Source organism: Pecten maximus, chromosome 9, assembly GCF_902652985.1.
Source record: "Pecten maximus chromosome 9, xPecMax1.1, whole genome shotgun sequence".
Lineage (NCBI taxonomy): Eukaryota > Metazoa > Mollusca > Bivalvia > Pectinida > Pectinidae > Pecten > Pecten maximus.
Window position 1 is genome coordinate 16,353,901 of NC_047023.1, and position 15,194 is coordinate 16,369,094.

The 15,194-nt window shown below is 34.0% G+C and overlaps 2 protein-coding genes across 2 annotated transcripts in view; one reads left to right on the forward strand and one right to left on the reverse strand.

Moving 5' to 3' along the window:
* LOC117334714 (AP-5 complex subunit beta-1-like) overlaps window positions 1–7,844 on the forward strand; it is a 32,599-nt gene extending 24,755 nt beyond the window's left edge. The window contains exons 17-25 of the mRNA XM_033894502.1: window positions 1,178–1,241; window positions 1,744–1,805; window positions 2,436–2,509; window positions 2,967–3,042; window positions 4,274–4,303; window positions 4,754–4,817; window positions 6,084–6,254; window positions 6,594–6,706; window positions 7,343–7,844. Of these exons, the coding sequence (XP_033750393.1) occupies window positions 1,178–1,241; window positions 1,744–1,805; window positions 2,436–2,509; window positions 2,967–3,042; window positions 4,274–4,303; window positions 4,754–4,817; window positions 6,084–6,254; window positions 6,594–6,706; window positions 7,343–7,497 (809 nt within the window). The 3' untranslated portion in view covers window positions 7,498–7,844. The remainder of the gene's footprint in view (window positions 1–1,177; window positions 1,242–1,743; window positions 1,806–2,435; window positions 2,510–2,966; window positions 3,043–4,273; window positions 4,304–4,753; window positions 4,818–6,083; window positions 6,255–6,593; window positions 6,707–7,342) is intronic.
* An 846-nt stretch (window positions 7,845–8,690) lies between these two features.
* LOC117334437 (TM2 domain-containing protein 3-like) lies at window positions 8,691–15,189 on the reverse strand. Its single transcript, XM_033894067.1, is given in 6 exon segments — window positions 8,691–10,934; window positions 11,299–11,347; window positions 11,350–11,373; window positions 11,669–11,828; window positions 14,441–14,688; window positions 15,038–15,189. Coding segments are annotated over 6 exon segments (735 nt in total). The 5' UTR covers window positions 15,126–15,189; the 3' UTR covers window positions 8,691–10,768.
* Window positions 15,190–15,194: the final 5 nt, after the last annotated feature.

Consider the following 15,194-nt stretch of genomic DNA (forward strand, 5'->3'; position numbering starts at 1 on the left):
CTCAGTGACCTTAAAGGGACAATTTAGTCAAGCATGCTTTTAATAATTCAAGCAGAATCGATAAAACATATACCCAGGCTAAATAATCTGTGGTCAACAGTTATCTGCTACGTAGCCAATGTCCATTATGGTCAGTTTAAGTTTTGGGAAAGCCCACGTCAAATATAGCTATGCTCCAAATATAGTGCAACTTGTTGCGCCCTCTGGTGGGAACAGAGTTGGTTGTAAGTGACGGCACGGTAGATCCGATGTATACTTATTTCTTTGGATTTTGATTTAACAACATGCGTGGCAAACAGTTGTTACATGTATTATAATTGATAGATTCAATAATGATTTATTGTTTTGACAATTCAAATCGACCAAACACAGGTTTATTCCAGGGTCACCGAACGGGAATTCGTGTTCATGTAATTGTGTACACACATGCATGTATACGGCCGATACGTATGCAGAAAAAGATTGTATTTTCATTTGTGTACGAATGCAAACAAACGCTGACACCAATCTAGGTGATTTATTTCATCCATGATGTAATCAGAACAATACTTATAACAAGTACGAATGGAATCATGATAATGGAAGTTGTATAGAACAAAAATATCGCACTCAACATAACTCTGTAGGCCGATCTAGGTCAAGTCTCGGCAAACTCGCTCGTAACTGTAAGAACTTCTTCACTGTTGTCGCAACCGTTCGAAAAACTCATATCTGTTATATTCATGACCTAACAGTAATTCTCCATATATTTTGTTTATCCATTCACTGTCTACGTTTGGTACGATACCCGCAGTTAAAATATCCGCAAACAGCTTCAAATGCAAACCAATGTTGTTTACAGTCACGATACGGGGCTGTGCTTGCATGCACACATGTATACAAAGTGTGTAGAGACGACTTGCTCATTTGCATATTAATCGTATGGTTATACGATTAGTATCCCCCTTACAATTAATTGAAAAACGCATGAAAAACATAAACTTGTATCAATATATGACCAAGGATAGTTCATAAGGAGAACTGAAGTACACTTTCATGAAATAATTTGTGAAATGATAAAAAAGTAAACAAACTTGACTAAATTGTCCCTTTAACTGGAAACAGTTGTTAATCATGTTGTCGTGTATGTACTATATATTTCACACTTTTACTGAGAAAACTTTTTATGATATTGCAGGTGCATTAGATAAAAACAAAGGCCAGATAATTGTATTGGATACACCAATCTTCTCACTGGACAGGTAAGACTATTCATTAGGGAATGCAAGTGATGTTGATGTATATTGAATAATTTCAACATAATTCAGATACAATGTATTTCAAAATAAAACAAGGCAGTGATCGATGTACCTAATCACTTTGATTTTGCAAATTGATTCTTTATTTTGCAAACTTACCTCTTCAGACATATTTGGAAACACATGATTTGGCGAATGCTAATCTAGAAATGACTTTATTTGCAAATGATAAACTATTAGTCTGCAAGACTGCTATATCAGTTACCAATATCTTGGCCACTATCTAAAGGTGTTATTTTGTATAAATTATCATAAAGGATATTGATTTGCGATTGACTCAAGTGTTTTACAGTGTATTTCTAGCAGGTGTAAACATATTTTTGTTAACCTAGATTGATAAGTAACATAATGATAGATAGAAGACCAGGTATATATATTTTTTCACCTGAGTACAACTTGTACATATCTTTTGCACTTGTATAATTCTGCCCTTTATTGTAAATAGGAAAGATATCAAAGCTGAAGTAGACAAAACAACACTAACAGAGGAGAAGTCAGAGGCAGGTGGTAAGTTGTTGTGTCTTTGTCATGATTTAATTCATGTACAAAAGCTGATACATATTCACATTTCTTTCTTATCATTGTTTAAATGGGTGTCTCATCACTGTTTCTACTGTAAAGCAGTCTTTGAAACTTTTTTCCCATTTGATGTTATTTCTTCCAACATAGATATTTTATAATTTATGAGTTGCGGACCATTTTACAGAACTGCTTTTTTTTCAAATTATTCACAATAATGTAGCTGAAAATTATCAACAACTTTCCTGACTGGCAGTGCATTGGATATAAGCTCCCTGATGCCCTTCTCTTCAAAAGATGTGTTATCAGTTACTAATCTCCTATGATATTCAAAGTTTATTCCAGCAAATGTTTCCAATAGAAAAACTAGAAAGGAAAATAATTGAGTTTGAATATACATGTACCATTACAACCATTATTGGATAAAATTGAATATTCCTATCATATTTTAAAACACATCAGGAAAGTTTCTGATACAATTAAGGTTCTACAAGATTTGGATTTGTTATGGATGGAAACAAATATCCCAGGTGATACATACTTCTTTGAATTGATGATATGCATCTAAAGAACATTCAGATGTATCTTGAAGCTGATCAGTATTTTATTTTTGTCCAGATGCTCTGGAAGATTACCGACAGAGATTACAGAGATGTTCCACGTTACTCACAGCCTCTTACAGCTTGTCCCTGGTCAGTATCTCACTACAGATCATTACATTGATGTCACCACTACAGCCAGCACTTAAATAAGGCAATCTTCTTATGATGTTTCAAGTAAAGCTGTCATTTTATCTCCATTCAAGGTCACAGGGGACAAATTTGTCTAAACGGATAAAAGACTTCTGATTAAATGAAATGCCTAGAATCAAGTTCTTTTCATTAAATGCAAGGCAGAGAAGCGTCAAACAAGGGAATACCATGTGAAATGGATTTGTGGTAAACACTTGCCATTAGTGTAATTCATCTTATGAAATATGTACTTTTTCTTATTCAATTGGAATATTTTTTTTTCAGAACTATTGTTTTAGGATTCACTAATTAGAGAGTCAAAAAAAGAGATATAAATACATATATATACCTAGTCACATAGAATGTTTGTACCTCAAACTATTTCTGACATACTCTGAATGACATTCCCTTGTTTCAGACAAAGGACAAACTTGAGGAAGTATTTGCTGTAACTGTCCACATAGATACAGAGGATACACTGGACAAAGTCAAAGGTAAGTAATCATACCGTAAAACTAGGATAAGTCAAAGTTGAAGCTACCACTGTATTTGACTTGAACTTACATGTATTTGTGACATCTTTTACAGTTCCATATTGTCAACTAGACAAAAGTCTAAACGTGTAACCCTGTCTAAATATTGAAGGGGACACGGTGGCCGAGTGGTTAAGGTATCTTTATCATTAGCCCTCAACCTCTGGGCTGCGAGTTCAAAATCCACTTGGGCCAGTTGCCTGGTACTGACTGTAGGTGGTTTTTCTCCAGGTACTCTGGCTTTCCTCCACCTCCAAAACCTGGCAAGTCTTTAATGACCCTGGCTGTTAACAAGACGTTAAACAAAAATAAACTAAACCAAACTAAATATTGAAATATTAAAAATCTGTTATTATTATCATTACTGAACATAGAAAGAGGAGGGTGGAATTAGTACTAAGAAAAAACATTGGTGTCATCTAATGATTTAAATCCTCTGTTTGTGGCTTATTTTTACAATGCGCTCTGCCTGCACATCTGAAGATAGAGATCAGGGTCACATTTATATGATGACCATTCCAATATCTAGTCATTAAGTATTGACCAATAGATGACAGGCCTTCAAAATGTATTCCATTTGTGACAAAGATGGCAAGAGTTTATGTGGACATAGGATATGGTGATCAGTGTGTTTTAATTTGAATTTACCCAGTAAAATGTCAACTTTCTTATTTCCCTGCTGCTGTTGCTGTTAACTTTTCAAACAAAAAGGTAATTCTGCACAAGCATTGTCATTTGTGAAGCTATTGACTCTTTGTGGCATTCTTGGTGATGCTAGAATGGCTGCTCCCCTATTGTTATTGTTCCTATCAGTCTAGGAATACCTCAGGGTCTTTCTGTTATCATCCATAACTCACATAGAATGAAATTACACCATTGGTTATCCTCAACTGATTAAGGTACCCTTCATCACTACGTTTAATCTCCTTAGATGTACTGGGTGAAAACATACTGACAATTTCAATGCATTAATTGGCTAAACTCCGAGGTCATCTGAACAAAATATGAAGTACATGAAGATGTGAACAAATTAAGATTAGATTACTAATCTACTAGACATTAGTGTTTTCTCATTTTGTTTTAAAATAAATGTTTAATATCTTGTGAATTAGTTGTAAAAAATACAAAGATGACAAGTTATAATGAATTCTATATACGAGATGAATTAAAAAAGTTTTCATTTGTGTTTCAGACTTACACATTTCCAGATTAGAAAAGAAAGGTTATGTATAAAAAGAATCATTTTTAGCTCGCCGTGACATAGTCCAAGGGAGCTATTGCTATACCCCTGGTGTTAATGTCACACGAAGACAGCTTGGTTAAAGCTTTTATAAAACAGTGTTGTGTCAATATTAATGAGGATACAGCTTTGGTATTTGTCATGACCTTTCCTGGAAGGTTAACTATAATAGAGCCCTAGGTATCATAGTGTTACCTGAAGGTGGAATATCCAAATTCTTCATATCTAACACAGCATATATAATCACTACTTAAATTATTTCAACATGGATCAGGAGGTTAGTATTGGTAGCTTTAATCCAGCACCGTATATTTGAGAGTAATGTCTCTTATGCAGTATTCCAAATATGTCCAGAATGAAATTTTCAGGTATTTCAGTATTTTTTGAAAAAGTAAAGTCAAATAATTTGTAAATCTGAACTCTGGATTTCAGATTGTCACCTTGTGACATTCACTATATCACCAAGAAAACCACTGCCATGCTGTTGCCCTGTTTGGTAAGTTCAACGATACCTATACACTCCACTATTTTTAAACATCTTTTAAAACATATGAGAGAACAAATTATGGTATAATATAGCATTATTCTTGTTGCTGCTCTTTAGCATCAATTGTTTGCATCTTTTTGAAACTCCAGGGACGTTTTCAGTATATGGATGCTAGTTGTGCAGGATACTTTCAAGATGTCTGCCAGTAGCCATTTTGGATTTGAACATAAGAAGTTTGGTTCTATTTCAAAAGAGTTACATAATACAAAATATAAAGGGATCTTCTTGAAACTTAAGGGACATATATGTGAGGTATTGGTCCTAGATTTACATGCCACATTTTAACCATGATAAGATTTGCAATGCGGTCCCCAGTGGTCATTTTGAATTTTGACTTATTGAAATTCTTATTGCTACTGCTGAAGAATTACTGAAGGGATCTTCTTCTTACTTACATTATTGTATTAATAGATCTTGACTATGAATTAATGGATAATCTAACTTTGAAATGGCAGCTGTAACAGATAAAGATGGTACACAAAGGAAACTATCAAACTGAAATGTAACTAAAAACTCTAATGTATATTTTGCAAAGATCCATACCAAGATTACCAATAAGTTAGTTTCTGGTTTACTGTCTACAAATGAAGGTGGCTGTTTTATATCTCTGTAATCTTTTGTTTCATATCTGTCACCTTTTGTTTTATATCTATGTCACCTTTTGTTTGATATATATGTCACCTTTTGTTTTATATCTCTGTAATCTTTTGTTTTATATCTATGTCACCTTTTGTTTTATATCTCTGTAATCTTTTGTTTTATATCTATGTCACCTTTTGTTTTATATCTGTGTCACCTTTTGTTTTATATCTATGTCACCTTTGTTTTATATCTCTGTAATCTTTTGTTTTATATCTGTCACCTTTTGTTTGATATATATGTCACCTTTCGTTTTATATCTCTGTAATCTTTTGTTTTATATCTGTGTCACCGTTTGTTTTATATATATGTCACCTTTTGTTTTATATCTGTCACCTTTTGTTTTATATCTGTGTCACCTTTTGTTTTATATCTGTCACCTTTTGTTTTATATCTGTCACCTTTTGTTTTATATCTCTGTAATCTTTTGTTTTATATCTATGTCACCTTTTGTTTTATATCTGTGTCACCTTTTGTTTTATATCTATGTCACCTTTTGTTTTATATCTGTGTCACCTTTTGTTTTATATCTATGACACTTTTTGTTTTATATCTATGCCACCTTTTCCAACACAGGATTGAGTTTCTGGAAGGGAAGCAGACATACAAATGTCAGACTGATGCTGTGACCTTGACATTGGAGGATTTCATGCTGCCACTACAGACTGACCTGTCTGGGGGCGGGGCAAATGACCTGTTTGACCTTATATGGCAGTGGTGTACAAATAACAAGGACCATGATGATGGGTAAATATTTACGAATACAGAAATATGCTTTTGAGCCATGTTTATCATATGATTCTATATGTAACATAAAGTGGTTGTCTTATGTCCATGTTATCGATTAATTTTCATTAGGTCAAAAATGGATATTAGAGAAAATCATTATTTTAATTATTTTAATTTTGAGAGACGAATCACTGTAGAATGAATGATTTGTTTAATGAAACATGGCTTATTTGTAAGCAACTTCACTCATTCAACTATAATACCTTGAAGTCTGCAGGTCTTGGTTTATGAAGACATTGCAAATTTTGTCAATATAATATCATTGATAAGCATTTCTTGTTTGCTGTTTTTAAATAGCAATAACCACGGCATAGAGTCAGTCAAAGTTCTGCCCATGTCACTGGCTGAGTTCACAGAAAAGACTGAACAGAAGTTTCAGCAATATAAAGTATTGGATACGGATAATAAAGGTATCAACAGCTGATGTGATGTTACATACTCAAGCAAATTCTGCCAAGAATGTCATTGTGTAGCAGTACTAGAGAATGTCAATTTTTGTCCAAGTACCAAACTCAAAATTAACTCAATGGTCTTAATATCAACATGTTATATTTTGCTGTTAGATGTGTTTCAATTACATGGATATGGTATAAACTCCAATTTTGTATTTGTGTTCATAAACACAGTAAAAATAGATTGACATTGGAATGGATATGTGATATTCTAGGTAGTAGAGTAGTACAGTATTAGCCTTTTGTTTTTAATGCAAATTGTAATCTTTTGAAAAGAACTACAAGTAGCATAACCCAAGCTTAGTAAATGGGGTTTAGAGGCTGGTGAGGAATGGGTATGGTTGTACATGCATGTAGACGGCTGTTCATAGAACAGATATTGTGTTCAAAATATCTCATGGAACCCGCAACTGATTTCTTCATATACTCACCATATTATCATAAAGTTCTGCACCTGATTCAATTAAAATGGTCAAATGTAAGGGTCAAAGGTCACACTTAAGTATTTAACTCAGTCAGATACACCATTTATTCAAAGGGATGGATTGCAAATTTATGTCAGCTGTGCTCATTTTGCTTTTCTTTTATTTACAGATTCTCCATCTGTGTTGAAGTTTGGGATGTTCCTTCCAACAAAGTACCATTTGCTGTTGAACTGTCATGAGACTAATGCCAATGTTTGTGTTTCCATGGCAACAGATTTTTATCCTATTTTGCCCTATGTTGATGCATTTCTGACAAAACTTTGATAAACTATTACATTTGAACTGGTTAAAAAAATAATCAATGCACACGTTTAATAGCACATCAAATTATCAAAGGACTATTACCAAATAAATACAAAACTTTTATCATGAAAAAAAATTATGTGACAGCAAAACTTTGATAGATACAGGGCCTGAAAGCTTGTGTAAGTAGAATCTTGTTCTGCAACAAATGAGATATCTTATACATCAGGACATGTTTATCACTTTGGAAAGTTGTATTAAAACGGGTCAGGTTACCGTTTCCATTTTTCATCTTGCATTATTTGTATGTACAGTGTATTTGTATGATTGTATATGAAAGGGAAGTGCAATAAAATTATTATTTATTATATGGATTTTAATTTGCTTATGCTCTACAATGTCCCTGTGATATGTCAACAGGATCAAAGACTAGCCTGAAATGGATATCTGCATTTTATAGGATTTTTGTCGGGTATATATTTGTGAACTGCCCATAGTTCCCTTTATCTTTAAAGACCTCATTAGGCATCCACCAGGAAGTCTAGGATTGTGTAACCCATGTTGTGTCCATTCATCCGTTCTTCCACATTTTAGCTTGGCAGGGCTCTATCTCATACAAAATTGGAGCATGCATGTACTGTACATGTACCAACAGTAGGACACTATAACCTACATTTTAACCTTTGACCTTTATCAAAGAAAAAGCTTGTCTGGGATCTATCTCGTCATATCTTGCCACTAGAAATTGATACTTTAGCCATTCGTCACCTAGGTCACTCTGACCTACATTTTGACCTTTGGCCTACATCTGGTATGGGACTAATTTGCTGAAATATTTCATTGTGTTAATACAACATAAAATAATCCAATCAAAACTAAATTTACCTACTTTTCAAACTTTTGTGCAAACTAAGGCTATTTCTTGTAACCCAGTAGAAACAACTGAACATGAACTTGACAGATGAAATACAGGCACAGTAATAAGATCCTCCTGAAACCTTAAAGATGTCGGTACATCACCAGGTACATAGTACATTTACCAAAGTAAAAGGTTTTACAACATTAACAAAAAGTAGAATCACAAATTGATCAAGCTTGTCATTCATTCATCATTTGGTAAAGATCAGTAGAAATAATGTCATTGTAAACAGATGGACAAGACATCAGAGTTAGCCCCTTTACTATCATAGTGAATGATAACACACACAGTTCAATGTTAACTTACAACACAAGTTTATTAAGATATTCATGACATTTATCACACACTTTTCACACATTTTCATTTATTCATATACAAATTTACACACTCATAAATTATAAGGATACTTACAAATCAGCCTGACATGATTATTTCATCAACAATTTGCATTTTTCAGAGGATTGAAGAATTGTTAACAACATCAGAAATGTCTACTATTGAAGGACGGAAACAGTTGCCGAGTTCAAGTTAACATAACAGAAACTTAAATATGAGTTTAATTTTGATGTTAAAGCTGTCAATGTTTGATCATAGATGGTAACTATAAAGTTATCATTTGTAGTAAAGTATACTTTGGCAAAATTATTATTACCTAGGCTAAAACAAACTGTTTTATGCAATGGTGAAGTGTAGCATTTAATTGAAATGTCATGGTAAAATATCATTTATCAATTATGATCTTCAGTTTTTTAAAACATATACCAAAACAAAACAAGAGGCCCATGGGCCTTAACGGTCAACTGAGTTTTGGTATATATTTTAGCATATTTGGGCCCTGTGACCTTGAATGAAGGTCAAGGTCATCCATTTTACAAACTTGGTAGCCCTTCATCCCAGCATGCTACACACCCAATATCAGGTCTCTGGGCCTGTTGGTAATTGAGAAGAAGTTGAAAATGTAAATTGTTTACGAAGCATGACGGACGACGACGGACAAAAGGCAATTGCAGTAGGTCAACTGAGACTTCGTCTCGGGTGACCTAAAAAAAAAAATTATATATTTTCAAAATATGCACAAGCAAATAGGGCCTTTAATGGCTGACATACTTGCAGCAAACTCGATCTAAACAACACACCTTCCATCAAGAATTCTGCTCTCACATTCTGCTTAATCATTTGTCTCTCCACTCAGTAAAGCTAATTCTCACTCACATACACTTAACTCTGCAGAGTGTGGACCTTATTAGTCCGAATGATTTCAATTAAAAACACAAAATTTCTCATAACAGGTCTTACATGTACACAATGAAATATTCTTATCACAGAATTTTGACCATTATTTGTTTGTATACATTTCAATATACCATTTTCAATGATAAACCAGCTATGTGTTGGCACAGGCCTTGGGAGCTTCAATGAGGATTTACACGAAACTGTAGTCTCGACCAATTTATCTGTTGGAACTCTCACCAATTCTCATGTTTGCATGTTTGTGTTTATCACCCCAAACAGCCAGGGTCAGTGAAAGTTTGGCCACCTTGTAGTAGTTGGTGACTACCTCACTTGCATAATACAGGGAAACCTGTCACAAGCAATCCAGTCATTGATGCAAGTGTATTGACAAGACAATCATAATGGCTCTTAACATGAGTTTGCATTAGTCAGATGTTCTGCCTTCTGAGCTACCTCAGAAGACTTTATGGCAGGCCTATTTCTAGGATTGGCAATGCACAATGCCACATCTTCAGTTCACTACATGTATATTCCATACATATACATGGTGTATAACTGAAATCTCATTTGACTTTGCTGCATCAAACTTAGAATGGGCCAGTGGGAGAGTGGATATTCCACAAAAGGATGAAAAGTTGGTCTATAATTAGTCACCTGCTAACCATATGAGATTTTCCTGTTGACTTTGCTGTTGACTTCAGTTTTCTCCCAAAATTAAAACAGTTACATATATATTACCTGGCTACTTAAAGTCAACAACCTTGAATAGAAAATGTTTCAGGTATGTTAAACTTGCTCTATTGCACAAATCTTCTGAAATAATTATTCAGGATCATTTTACTACATATCGACATTGCATATAGTTGTTTTTTGTGTTATCAACAGATAATTGTATTATCTCGTGTCTTGAGATATTATTCTGATTAAATTACTTAATATAATGATTCAGTATCACTGTGCTTTGTAGAGAATGAAGGAATGTTATCATAACCTTGGTACATGTACATGTATTTCAATTATTTCACCTGGTAACGATCAATCTATAATATTTGTAAATTTAAAAAAAAATTTAATCTTTTTTGGAAAGTTATTTTGAGCACCCAATTTGACTAACTGATCTGATATAGCTGGACATAATGTTCATATGTAGAGTGATCCATCTGAAGGGCCCACATAGCCTATGGCAATGAGAATGACATCCACAAGAGTCCACACACCGAGACCACCAAAACTGAATAGTTTACCAATCCCTTCTCTCCAAAGTCCGAGGTAGAACCGGTCTACACCAAATCCACCCAGTGTCACACTAAATACAAAGCAAACAGAATCTCATTGTCATGAAAACGGCTTTATTTTTCTCATTAAAACATCTTTGGTGGGAATTAAACTAGATAATTTGCATCAGACAAGGATATTACAGGTATATACCAGTACAGCATACTTAAACCTGATGAAAACAACACTCACTGAATCTGACTGAAGCTGGGGTTCACAAATAAAGGTGTTATGTACTACAGGAGCTTCCCTATATATCTCCTGACTTTACGTCACTAGGGGATAACAAGTTGTTAAAAAGGGTACTACAAAATTAATGAATGGCAATATAGGCATACAGTATGCATAATGCATTTGTGTTTTCCAATATGATAATGAAACAAGAGTTTTCTCACCTGAGTAATAGAGCAGTAGACCATTTGTATCCACTTGTCCAGTTACAGGGAGAGACTTGTGAAATTGTCTGTTACCTGTGATTATTGAAATAGACTTTGCACATGCACATAAATATTTGCCTTGGATTGAAAATTCATTTCCGGCACATACCTAATCGAAGCACATACCATAGGAAAATCATATTTTCATCACTTAAATGATCACTATTAATCAATTTTTGACTCAGTTAAGATGAATTTCTACATGAAAATTGTATTAAAGATCATCCATACATGTAATTATATCTAATGCTATAATTAACAACTTTTCCTGTTATTCTCGAAACATTTCATTTTTATATGATTGTCTTCATAACTTATCTCCACTTACCCAGGCAGATAATCTCGCTCTTCACTTGACATTTGGCGATGAATGTCTGTCTTGGTGCTGTTACGACCGTACAGCTGGAGGAAGAGTTACATGTGTAAAGAGACGGGTCCACTTGGTAACAGTACTTGCATTCATACTGAAGGCTGAAGGTCTTCTTTCCCTGAAATAAATCACTAATCTTCTTGAAACTATTAACAAAATGCATTACAATATAGAGATGAAGGGAAAAGGTTGACATTGGACGACAGAGGCATATACATGTCAACCTCTGAAACATCCCATAAGAGTGATCTCCCTCATTCCACATCCAAAATGAGAGTGTAAAATAATCTGTGACATTTTTGCCGCATTACAAGGGGTTCCAGATGTTCCACATAAACATGGCTTGTGTAGCAATGTATATACCTCAGGTTATTTATAAGTACATTTTGGTATTTAAATTCAACAACAATGGTAAATTTGAAGAATAAATTAAGCAAAGAATAAAAGCAAATAATCGGTTTCTTTAGAAAATATTTCAATTAATTTTATAGAGAGGAACTGTATTTAGTGAATCATTTATAATATACATGTAGTCACTAAAATTCTGCAACTATTATACAAAAGTTAACTTTTTGTTTATTTTTACAAGAGACAGCTTAACTTATTAGATACATGTACATGTATTCTAAATAAATTTGTCAAATTATCTCCCTTTCACTACTAAAAAAAAAAAATAATTAAACACAAATCGATTAAACTATCACTATTAGCTCTATTGTGGCATAAACAGTTTTATTTTCATTCTGACCCAAATTGAAATCCAGATGTTTGGGACCGTTTACAACTTTTTGTAGTATTGAGATAACGGCAGTACAAACGCTAGCCAAGTACTTACAGCTAGCATTGTAATTCTTAATGACAGATATGACCAGTGTTAGACTTCCCTCTCACCAAGCGCAAGCCCAGGACAGCTAATGTAACTATAACAGGTGATGCAGGTCTTGTTTACATAATCAGGCCAGGGTCAAAGTGTGTTGGTTTTCAGGAGTTTTAAATATGTCGGATAACGGGATATAGTCGTTTCGGTACCTGGTCGTTTCATACTTTAAAAAAAAGTTGTTTCGGTACTTTTCCAAGGTCAGTTCGACATTTTTAAAAGCTGTTTCGGTACTTTAAGAGTTGTTTCGGTATTTCATTGTGATATTAAATAATGATAATTAACTGGTTGTTGGTTGTTTATTTAACGTTTACCTTACCGTCTGATTTGTTTATACAATCACGCACATCACACTTCAAACGTGATCCTGTCGCAAAACGGTTGTTTTCTTAACTGAGTAGATCAAAGTAGCTCGAAATAATTACCAACTTGTCATAAAAATGAGAGTATCACTCTCAAAATTATCAATTATGGCATCGTGGCATCGGCTGATATGTGCACCGAATGCGACACCATTGTTCGGCCTAGGCAAGAAGCAATACAGTGTGACGCATGCAGCAGATGGCAGCACCTGATCTGTGGAAGTGGTGAGTACAATTTGATATATTCAGCAATCTATTTTATTGATTTAACTTATTATCCGTCCCGATATACTTAGCAATTTAGTTTGTTGAATTTTACATGTTATATATACGTCCCGATATACTTAGCAATTTAGTTTGTTGAATTTTACATGTTATATATATGTCTCAATATACTTAGCAATTTATTTTATTGGTTTACTTTAACATGTTATATATACCTCCCGGTATATTTAGCAATTTATTTTATTGGTTAAACATGTTAGATATACGTCCCGATATATTTAGCAAGTTGTTTTATATGAATCAACAGAGATGACTACAGCCGTTTGAGAGAGAAAGAATAGATATTTTGTTATAAAACGAATAGAAGATGAATGAGTGTAACGTATTGAAGATGAATGAGTGTAACGTATAGAAGATGAATGAGTGTAACGTATAGAAGATGAATGGGTGTAACGTATAGAAAATGAATGAGTGTAACGTATAGAAGATGAATGAGTGTAACGTATAGAAGATGAATGAGTGTAACGTATAGAAGATGAATGAGTGTAACGTATAGAAGATGAATGAGTGTAACGTATAGAAGATGAGTGAGTGTAACGTATAGAAGATGAATGAGTGTAACGTATAGAAGATGAATGAGTGTAACATATAGAAGATGAATGAGTGTAACGTATAGAAGATGAATGAGTGTAACATATAGAAGATGAATGAGTGTTTTACTGTTAACTGTTCTGTATTTATTGTTAGCTGTTTTTTCATAGGAAGGATGAATATGAAAATAAAAACATAAAATTAGCATTACAATTGTCAAAACATGGTCTTAAGACATTCATTATTGGTCAAAAATAAGACTTATATTCAAGTACCGAAACTACTTTTGTAAGTACCGAAATGACTTTCGCAAAGTACCGAAACAACTTCCGGAAGTACCGAAATAACTGGGTACCTATAGCTAAACGACTTTGAATTCTTGGATAACTGCATAAAAACCAGAGATAATTTTAACCCTGATTCCGGAGATGTACCAAATCAGGATTAAGGGGAAATTTTAATGATTTTTCAGGGTTTTATGAGGGATAACTGCTTAAATCCGAAATAAATTTAACCCCGATTACCGGAGACTGTACCTAATGAGGATTTAGGGGAAATTTTAATGATTTTTCGGGGCTACCCTGTGTAATCCAGGGTGATTGACACCTATGCAGTTTATATGGGAGATGTACTGCATCATAAACTGAAATGTAAGTGAGGTATAAAGCAGCTTACTGTGCAAGTAATTCCACTCTTCACAGTACACTGAGCTGTCTCTTTATGTCCATAATGACAATTATTGTCAAGGTTACAATCAATGCATTCTGATCCTAGTTTGTGACACTCAACATCATCGGGGCAGAAGTCGTTTTGACCCCCAGAAGTAGTTTGGTCTTCAGAAGACGGTCCAACAGAGTTTGAAGTTGTATCATTTATTTGTAGTTGAAGCGAAGCTCCGGTAGGAGTGGGACCCACATTGTTTCCTAAAATAACAAAATTATCAAAAGGAATTAAGGCACAAGTGCACGAATTCTGCTTGACTATTACCCAAAATAGAAACTCACTATATTTGTATATATCCATATATTATAAGGTTAACCTTCCCCCGTCTGTCTATCTGTTAGCCTATCCATGTATATATATTAGCATTGCAAGGGTACAAAGCGCCAACCAATCTGGCAATAATCACTAACTTTATAGCTTGTGGCAGACAGGCAGATATTTAACTAGAATCTACATATTCAAAGTACAAATGTAGTCTGCTAATACTATAGTGGTTTACTAAGCCCTAATTTCAAAGTTTCAATTTAAACAGTACACAAATGTATATACCATTAGTTGAAGTATCTAAACAAGGAAGACTTGATAGAGTTAAAAGAGTTAACACAATCCATTTCACCATGGAAGACGTCAAATCCATCAGAATATCGACAGCAACAACCCCAACAAACGCATCGCGGAAGTCAGTTCGGGATTACCGGAAATAAGA